This window comes from Buteo buteo, chromosome Z (assembly GCF_964188355.1).
Source record: "Buteo buteo chromosome Z, bButBut1.hap1.1, whole genome shotgun sequence".
Taxonomy (NCBI): domain Eukaryota; kingdom Metazoa; phylum Chordata; class Aves; order Accipitriformes; family Accipitridae; genus Buteo; species Buteo buteo.
The window spans coordinates 85,035,293-85,045,874 of NC_134204.1; the positions used below are offsets into that span (position 1 = coordinate 85,035,293).

A 10,582-nucleotide genomic window follows, 5' to 3' on the forward strand; every position below is an offset into this window, starting at 1 on the left:
AAGGGAATACCAGTTCTAGTAATAATTTTTGTGGAAAGCAAGCTGCTCGCCTGGCAGCTGTTTTGCTCATTTCTTTGCCTGATTGACTGTAGGTTTGTCTGGACTGTGGAGCTCCTCAGGTGCCTCCTGGTAGACCACTGAATTTATTCAACTTCTCAGTGTCTCACTCAAGGTGGTCCCTGACTCCCCAGTGCAGTGGACAGCATAGCTTTTCAGCTCTACATGGCAAGCTTTTATGTTCCTGAGCTCCTAAACAGTGGATGAGCAATAAACGAAGAAAAAATATTTAAATTGTACTAAAATATATTTTTTTAGAGTTCAGTATTTTGGCTTTTCATCACATTTAAGGAGATAGATTTTGAAAACCACCTCTTTTCTCATTAACAGAAGTTCTGATTTTTAGTGCAGCTTCACCTTAAACTGAAGCAGAAGATGAACAAAGTTGATATCAAAACTGTAGGTCTATATACCACCACCAGAACTTTCAAAGACTGGCAAATTACCTTAAAATATTGAATTGGTAAACATGGGAAGCAGTGGGTAGCCACCTGTAGATCATAAAATGGAAGGTAATGATGATTAGTGGAGAAGGTAGAAGCAGGGTCCAGCAGAGGAAGAGGCAGTGGTAAGACAGGAGTAAGCTGGAACCTGTTGGTGCTTTAATTTAAAGATCTCCATACCAGGGGCCAATGTTCAGAAATAGCAATTTTTTTCAACTTTTTGAGACAGGTTGGACAGGCATAATAAAGAAAAGGTTAAATGACTTGTAATCGAGTTACATATATATATATATATATATACTTCTTAAAAAAAAAAAAAAAAAAAAAAAGGCTAGCTGGTTCACTACAGAAGTGACAGAATAGCTGGCTCCAAAATCTCTTGGTCTTGAGTTCAGCTCTAGTCATAGTTTCCTGTTTCTATACTATAGTTTTGATGATTACTGCATTTCTATGTCTTTTTAAACTTTGCAGGTGCCTGCAGACTGGGAGAGGGCATCCTTGCAGCCTGCTAGTCAAGCTAGTGCTGCCTTCAAGCAAAGTCCACAAAATGGCAATGTTTTCCACCCTTCTGGAGGATTTAGTACCAGCTCGTTGGTTGCTGATGAGGAATCACAGGAGTTCGATGACCTAATATTTGCTTTAAAGACTGGTAAGTGACTCTTCTCCTTGTTCCTCAGAGGTTGTTATGTTGTTCTTCACCTTAACAGTGTCACCATTCCAAGAGATCCAGTTAATGAGATCCATTAATATGATTGCCAGTGAAAATCTGAAGAAAAATTGTTTTGCCTTGGACTGGTATTCCACGAAAAATATTGTGTGGACTATCTAAAATAACAGAGCAGGAGTCTGCAAAAATATTTTTTGAGTCATGATGTTAAGCAGACTTACAGAAAGTAGCAGCAGTTTGGAGGCTCTGACATTTTTTCACAAGTGCTTAAATGGCTAACTTGCTGCCTCTAGACATGAGCTGTCTTGTCTTCTTTTCCTTTCTTTTTCAAATTGATATATAGTGTAAATAAAATGCCTATCTTTATTTTATACATATATATATATCTGTGAGAAACAGCATAACTTCATAAATATTGATTCTCCCAATAAGTGTAAGACAAAACATTTGCATAAAACACATTCAGACCTGAAAAACGGTGTACACTGGAAAGATAAACTAAATAGACTTCTGCCCAAACACAAGAGCCAGCTATGATGGGTTCACCATGCTGCTGGAGGACAGAAGCAGGAGAGGTCGCTCTAGGTGACCACACTCAAACTACACCTGCAAAACGAAACAGCTGTAATCAGATTCCTCTCAACAGCCTTAGAGTTCAAATCTTCAAAATCCCAGGCTTTGCCCTCAGTTATGTATTGCTTTTCTGCCTTCTCACCCACTCCACCAATGAAACTTCAGGTTATTTAAATGATGATATAAATAGATAGCCAGACGTGGCCACCGGCGGAAGAAATGAAGTGAAACCTCATTCAAAGATAGGTCAACATGGGAATGTCTGATAAGACAACCACAAGTCAAAGGAGCTCCCCCTGATAAGACCTGGCAGATGCTAACCCAAGTCCACCTCCTCTAGGCATCAGGGGGAATACAAATGGACAAGCTTGGTAGTAGGAGATCACCTGCACAGTCTTTGGGGACACCATCAAGCCTCACAAGAGACAGCAGCGAGGTACTGGAGACATTAGCTGGTTAAGTGCTTTGGCACTGGTAATTTCATGGGTTTGCTCCCTTCAGTGACACCAAGGAAAACAGTCAAACTGGTTAGAAGACTGGGAATGCTGCTTAATGAATGGGTAGTTCTGTTCAGTATATTCATAATACTTTATTTCCTAAGCCAATTTCCATTGCAGAAAAATCCTCTAATTATGAAGGTAATTGGATGATTAATAACTGGCCTAGTGCTAAGAAAAAAAAAATTTTATGAAGAATGTCACAAAATTTGTATTGTACCTATTAATTTTCCTGGACATTTTGCAGTCTACTTCTACTTTGTTATGCAGTTAAAGATTTTGGACAAGACTTTCAAATCTAGGTGCATAAGCTTATAGTTACAAACCTTTTTTTTTAAGTACCTAAAGAGGTAGTTTTTACCTTTTTACTCCTTCCTGAATATTTTGAAGGAAACCAGATAATTCATAGATAGTTAATAAGATATGAAGCCATTCACATCTAACACTCCCACCATGGCACAGTGTTTACTGCTTAAGTAGCTCAATTGACAACAGTTGGCCTATTTTCTGCATTAAACTTCATGCACTGTGGAAGACTGACTCTTAAATCATAAAGAACAATCTAGGCAACAACAGTAGTTAAAACTCATGGTTAATATAATTCACCACAACTTTAGCATTTAATGATTTTTTAATAAATCTTCAAGCTGCATCCTTAGTTAATTTGCTTTCAGTGCTTCTAAAGGAAGTAGGTCTAGAATCAGCTTTTGATTATTTTGCTTAAATTTTATTATTGTCTTCTTTATTAATAATTTATTATCATTTGTTCCTATGAGGCTTTCATATTAATGTGATTTGCAGCAGAGACCTCAGGCCACAGTTGGAGAGAAATATTTTTGTTTTCATTACTGATTCAAGTAATACCTGACCATTTTACCCCAGTGCTTACTCATGTGCCCAAACTGTGTCCACAGCAACATTACAGGGGCAAAAAAAGGTGGTTTCTAAGCCAAACCAGTTGTCCCACTTGTTTCCAGTCCCACACACAACATTTGAACAAGCCAAACTGAAGAGGCGGTATTGAGGTTAGAGTAGCTTTAACCACCAAAGTAAATGTTTATCAGCTATTGCCTTAGATACAAGCTGTAGCTTCAATGCATACTTTTAACCAAAAAAGTGAGCTTTTCTGTAACTAAAAATCGTATCTGTTTTACTACTTTCATCCAGATCTGCTCTTCGGTCCAGTGCAGTCCATGGCCAAGGAGTCAAGGTGCTCCCAATAGCATGAGGGAGGGAAGCGCGTGGAAGCAATAAAAAGGGAGATGAGGTCGTGGAAAGTGGGATTTCTTCTCTGTTTGGCAGTGTAGGCTTATGCTGCTAAAGTATTCACTGAGCTGTGTTCTGACAGGAATTTCATGATACGGTTAAGTCAGCAGGCACTGAAAGGAGCCCGTCTCCTGGTCCCCCCTGGCAGCACATTTCTTCTTTGTCTCTTGCATCATTGTTCGTACTCGCATGAAACCGCAATAACTCAGGTTACAGCCTTCTCCTCTCGCCTTCCTTTCCTTCCTCTCCCTCTCCCCTTGCCACTCCACATCAGCCTGGTGCCCTTTGAGCACCAGTCCCAGCTCCAAGGAAGCAGTGGTCATCAGCAAATGGAAGACCAGAACTTCTCTTAAATAGGCTAAAACGTATGGGCAGATGAGATTACTTTTTGCTGCCTTGCTCCGGTCTGGCATTTGCTGTAAGTAGTGCTTCTCGAACCTTTTTAGACCAGGCTTTGTTTCAGTAGGCTGAGAATTCCTCAAGCAGACAAGACCCTGGGAGAGCAGGGAAGAGGTGCTTTGCACCAGATTAGCTGCTTTTATCACTCCTAAACTGGGAAGTGTGGCTTTGGGGTATAGAGGAAGAATAGAAGTGCTTGCTCTGCTATTGCTTGAGCTTCACCTCTGATAAGCAGAAACAGAAACCTTCATTATCTGTCGTTCCCTAAAACTGTCAATCTATAACCAAACTCAGCTTTATCTGTGCTAAAATACTAGCTCCCACTCTGAAGGGTGGCTGAGGATCAGCACTGATTAGCAGAGGAATATGCAAAAATGTCTTTATGCCTCTTTGCACTTCATCTGTCCTTTCTTCTTATGTAGTTTGGAGCTGTCTGAAGGTTACTTTAATTTATGCCCACTGTCTGTAGCCACAAGGTTTAATCTGTCAGCCAGGATCAGTGAGAATGAGAGCATAATCACAGCAAAGCTAAAATCTCATTCCTGTCCTCCCACCCCACCCTTGCACTGCAGCTGGCCACTCTCAGCAGTACAATTGAAGGGTGACTGATGTAGGTTAAAAAAATCAAACAAACCCCCACTGCACAACTTTATTCTTTAACTTGCAATGGTTTAGTAATTTCCAGTTTGCAGTGCAGCTCCACAAATAGATGCATTGGCACACTTGGCCTTATTGCTAAAGAAATGTGTTGTAGAACTGTGCACTTAGCCCTTGGTTCCCTAATCATTAATGCTGGGCTTAATTACAGATTAACCTGAAATACGGACTGTGTCAGATGAAGGCACAGAACTGCATTTCTAGCAAATTAGGTGGACAACAGTGTACTGTTTCTTAGCCAGCTTTTATGCTAGCTTTATGCAAGCTTTGCATCACATGGACATAGAATGTTTTGTTTGGTGCAAGAAATGCAAAAGCTAGACTTCTTATATCATAAAGCCACGGCCTCTGAATGCCTTATCAATTAATTCCTCCTACCATCAAGTATGTTCATGTCCATACAGGAATACATAGTTAGGATTCACTACGCTCACTATATCACCACATCCCTTATACTGTGGGAAACTTTTGGAAGGCCAGCCAGCTCCAAGGCAGTTTATGTGAAGGAAATTATAGAACAATTATGGTAGGAAAAAGTAATTTAGGGGCCTATTGATATGTGCTAAACTCCCCCCTTTTTTTTTAATGTTTATGAATTTGGCTTAAATTATTTATTTTATTATATTTCATTTATGGCTTTTATAATGAATCAAAGGCTTAGCTGCTACTGAGAAGGACAATTATTTACTAATTAGTTCTTGTTAATTGCACTAATTAACTTTAAAAGTGCTGTTATTTTGGGCTAGATCTCGTTTTCCCTCTGTTTTCTTGTGCAAGGTTTATATTGATAAACAATTTATTAAGACCATTGCCTTCCAGATTGTCACAGTCATATGTTACTGTCATTGAGGCTAAAGCCCAATATAGCAGAATTCCCTAAGGACTTCTACTCTGGTTAGGTCTGGAGAGTTAAAAAGGGAGCCAACAGAATAAAAGTAGATGGAATTTGTCCCAAAGCAGCAAGCTGTCCATCAGCTTTGCTCTAAAGCATTAATACCATAAACGCACGATAGCTTTACTGATGTCTGAGCTTCCATCCACATTCCCACCTCCTACAAATGCTCTTGTTCTCCCCCTTCTGTGATGCACAAAACTGAACCAATTCATTCCTTTGGGTGAGATGTGAACGCAAACCACAGGAACACCTCCGAGAAAGGCCCAAACTCCTCCAAGGATCACTGGTGACCCACCCCTGTAGGAAGTTGCTTGCAAAGATATTTATATGTTAGAGCAGAGAATACCAGCCTAGCACGTGGTACTTTTCAAATATATATTGGACAGTGTCAATGGAGGCTATTGCTACATCCACATCTCAGTGTACTTTTGCTCTTAATAGACACGTATGTGATAAATCCTAAATAAATATTCTATGTAGAGAATACTTGGAAAGATCTACTGTGTAAGTTAAAAATCTCCCAGAAGTGCAGCTGTTACACTAATGATGCTATATAAACCAACTCATAATTTTCAATCTAATACTGCTAGTGTTCCAAAGTCAGCATTTTTTAAACCTTGGTGTTACCACTGTAGGTGCCTGGTTTAAGAACTAAGAATCTCATGTTGGGCATCCTGAAGAAGAGGAAACATTTAAAATTTCAAATTCCAAAAGGTGTTCAGTGCAATCTCGTGGGGACTGTCTGTCACAGGGTAGATTAATTGTATACAGTGGCAAAGTGCCAGATTCGTGGCCTGCCTTATCAACCTACGTCATTTCTGTTTTGAAGGGCTCACTTCACAGCAAAAAAGGAAGGAAGGGTAGCCAGTTTGCATATTAATTCAACTTCTCATTTGTGATTGCTCACGAGTATGTTACCTGTTGGCTGTTGAACATGACTGCATAATATCCAGGAAGCATTTTTAGTGCAATCTGAACTTTATTGGTAGAATTCTGAGTGTCTGTTGGTGTCATTTCTGTAAAGACAAAACCCTGAAAGAAGAATTAAAGTTGGTTCATGTAGTTTATTAATTTCTGTCTAATACATGTTAGATATACAATAAAAACAATGATTGATGAAGAAAACAAGGTGGAAGTGCTTACAAAAATAAAAAGTCTCTCCAGAGATACGAGTACAGCAATTACAAAACAAACTCCGTCTCCCTCAAAATGTTGTAGTGATCTGAGGAAGCAGATGATAACAGCGGGTGTTCAAGGGCTCGTGGGAAGGGCCTGACGAAATCCCTCAGCCAGTAGATGTCACTGGAGGGATCTCGCTGGGTTTGCGAGAAACTGGGCTCTGACTTTTCGGTTTCTAGCTAGTCCTTTGATAGAAGAAGAAAGGCCTCATTTTCCTGCCTCTTTTTCTTAAAATAGTTTATTCACAAATTGGGGAAAAGTAATACTCCCCGTTGCGTACCTACAATCCAACTCTAGCATCTCTAGGGGAGCACAAGCCTTTGGGGATCTGATTGAGTTTAAATTCTGTTCTAATCTGAGAATGCCCCGGACCTATGAACTCTGTGAAACTCCATCATGTAAGCAGCCCTACCATTCCCATTCCCAGTCTGCCGACTGTTTGGTAAGCTGGAATGCTGGTTATGTTTCAGCTCTCATTCCTAAAAAGGATCAGCTCATACATAGTTTGTCTTTGCATCAGCAACAGAACAAGGCCCTTGTAAACCCTGAGTAGCCTACTTCAGTCTCTGGTTTACCAAGTTCCTGATAAGAACCTCTGTAACAAAAAAACCTCTTCTTACTTTGCACAAAGCACGCACAAAGCATGCACACATATGACATTTAAGAATATACATAGTGTAACACCATATTAGACCGGTATCCAATGTTTTTATAGTGACCAGCACAAGATTCTTTAAGAAAACCCATACTGAGTAATTGCAGTATAGCCATCAGTAAGACAAATATCTTTCTAACCCCAACAGTCAGTGTCCATCTTAAAATCTCAACCCAGGATGGTCATATTTATATAACATGATTTTAAATGTGTTCAATAATGCATTTTTTCCCTTTTTGAAATTTGTCCCCTCTTCAGCCTAAAAAAATTTTTGAGTGAATTCCAGTGTCAATGATGCTACATAGGAAGTATTGTTTTGTTTCTCCATTCAAAGTATTTTATTTACTTCAAGGTTATTACTTTGTTCTTCCATCAACAAACAGTAAGTACAGCAGACTGATTTATCTTCTGTATTACACTCATGTTTCCTTTCTAAAACAGTTTTAGAGAAGATAAGGAAAAAAAAACCAAATAACTTGCTTATTCAATTGCTGTTTTTCCCAGGACTGTCAAGCAGCTTTTAGTTATCAGGACCATGATTCAATGAAAAGGTTAAATATGCATATAAATTTAAGTCAGTAAGTATGGCTTAATCATCTTCACTACACTTATAAACAAGTATTTTAATGATTCAGAGCCTAATCTTCTTGTCTTTAATATTTGATCTCTGTATGTTGATGGATTTTTGCTCTTGTCATACTCTGACAGTAATTGCTGGTCTCTCAAGAGCTTGGGTCATACAGACCCAAGAACAGGACTCATCTAGTAGATGTCAATGAAGGCACATTGACTCTGCAATCCAAACACCAAATCCAGGTGTAAGAAGGATCGCAGTGCAGAAATACCTACTTTTCACCTGGATGCAGTAGGGCTGGGTTCACACAGCACTGTACCTGAGTTTGGCCCCTACCAGGACTTCTTCCAGACCTCTGCAGGAAAGCCTACCTAGTCCTGCAGGTTCTTCTGCTCAGGTTCTCTGAACCAAGCTCCATATTCAAGACTGCAGCCTGACTTCCCACAGCAAAAGGGCATCCCACTGCTGCCCCCTTTTCCTTACTTGTTTTCTACTTGGGGGGTGGTAGAAGGAAGGGTGCTATGGAAAAACTTTGTAAAAGTGGAACAATAGGAAGCACAGGAAAGGATGAGGTAACTCCAAAAAATTAAACGACCCTTATCTTGTCTTTTACTGAACAAGCCAAAGCATGGAACATCAGCTGAGGCAGAAATAAGAGATGCTCTGCACAACTGATAGCAACTCCTGAAAATATTTTTTAGTATGAAAATGCCAATTACGGCCTCTCCCAGCATAACCTCTTCGGGGCTTTTTGAGCCAAATGTCATTCCTTTGCAACTCCATTGAACTGCATGTAGTTACAGATCCGCTTCTGCTGAAAATGAATAACTTCCCTAGTTATTTGTAAGTCACATTGCTGTAAGACCATCCCTGAAATTAATCTGCCTTGAAGTCACTATGCCTAATTACACTGATGTGCAGTTCTCAACAAATTTAAAGCCTAGATGGCCTAAACCCTAACAAGTCCCATGTATTTTTTAGGATTTGCTCTACAACTCAAAGAGAACAGCTGAAAATGCACTAAAGTTCATAGTTACAGCTGATATTCTGTGAAAAAGTGGTCTGAAAAAATACACATTTCCTAAAATTAGTGCAGGATTATGTATCTTCACACTAATCAACTCCCCCCCCCCAAAAAAAACCCCAAACAATGTCCCCCCAAAAACAACAGAGATGCAACAAGCTAGTAGAACTCCTGTGACAAAAGGATGGAGAAAGTGGCCTCCTGAGGTCTCTTCCATACATGTTTTGGAAGTTTCCATGGGCCAAAGTCTAGTATTCTCTCACAGCAGAAGAAAAACACAATACACCAGCTTGTGCCAAATGTGGGTTTAAAGAATATTTAGTCAGTGTCTTTTCTCATGCTGAAATTACAAACCTATTAAAAGAGCTGGAATTATAGTTTAACAGGGAAATTGTATCATTAAAAATCAATTCTTTGTGAAGAAGTCCTTGGAAATACCAGACTCTAACAGCCAGACCATGAACCCAACCTAAACCAGGCCTTGATTTATGCTCTTGTGATTTCAAGGCAACCTCTGAATAGCTATTGTACCATTTACTGAGACAAATAAAGTAACTGACAGTGGAATTATGAAAAAGTGTATCTGGATGGTACAGAACTACATCAGATAACGTTATAATCTGTGGATTCAGAATTGTAGAGAAGGAAAAGGAAACTTGCCACATCATTGTGGGGTAGGGAAGTACTTCAATAATCAGAATAAAGCAGAGCAGGACACGATACCACCATTTCTGTGTTGGGATTTCATTCTCACCGATTCTTTTGCTTGTTTGTTTTGCTGTTTCAGGTGCAGGTCTCAGTGTCAGCGATAATGAATCTTGTCATGGCAGCCAGGACGGTGGCAGCATGGCTAACTCCCAGATCGTAGAGCTTAGAAGAATACCCATAGCAGACACTCACCTCTAACTCCATGGCTTGGTTGTTTTGGGGTTTTTTGTTTGTTTGTTTTTGTTTTGTTTTTTTTTTTTTTTTTAATTCAAGCCTCAGTATTTTTATATTTGTACTTCCTTTTGCACTAAAACACTATATGAAACTGTGTAGTAGAATGCTGTGAGCTTTCCTGAATGTTTAACGTGGAATGTTTGCTTGAGGTTTTGTATATCAGAAAAAAAACTGTAAATTTTTTACAGTGGCTGACCATCAATAGATACCATGGCAATCAGCCTAGATTTGTATCTTGTAGCTAGATTACATATTTCACAAACTGTAGCTTTTTTAATTAACCTGTATGTGTAACGCTGATTAATAAAAACAATAGAGTCTGTTTGATAAAAACAAGTCTGTTTATTCTGCTTGCTGCTTATGGAACTGGAAGATGATGCAGATACCCTGTTGCACAGGATAGCCTTTTAATTACACAGTTGTTCTAAGTTTTCTAAGCTGCCCTCTTCTCACTGGTTTTTGAGTACCGAAATCTGTGAACTTTAAAAATTCAAATAAGGACACAGTCTTGAGCCAGAAAGCTTGAAATTTAAATTGTGACATGATAAAATATGCAATGATCTGAAACAAACAGAGGGAAGGGGAGATGAAGGACAAGAGTGAAACCACTGGCAGCTGCATGGTGTCAACTGTGTTACCTTGCTGATTTCATAGTGTTAAACTCTCACTCTCCTCACAGTCAGAAATAAGGGGGAATTCCAAAGAGCTGAATTTTCTGTTAGTCTCTGTAGGTGCTACACAGATATCCCTGTTC

The 10,582-nt window shown here is 39.3% G+C and overlaps 1 protein-coding gene across 1 annotated transcript in view; it reads left to right on the forward strand.

Moving 5' to 3' along the window:
* Positions 1 to 10,133, forward strand: part of ADGRV1 (adhesion G protein-coupled receptor V1) — a 284,803-nt gene extending 274,670 nt beyond the window's left edge. The window contains exons 88-89 of the mRNA XM_075019382.1: positions 972 to 1,149; positions 9,674 to 10,133. Coding sequence (XP_074875483.1) covers positions 972 to 1,149; positions 9,674 to 9,792 — 297 coding nt within the window. The 3' untranslated portion in view covers positions 9,793 to 10,133. The remainder of the gene's footprint in view (positions 1 to 971; positions 1,150 to 9,673) is intronic.
* Positions 10,134 to 10,582: the final 449 nt, after the last annotated feature.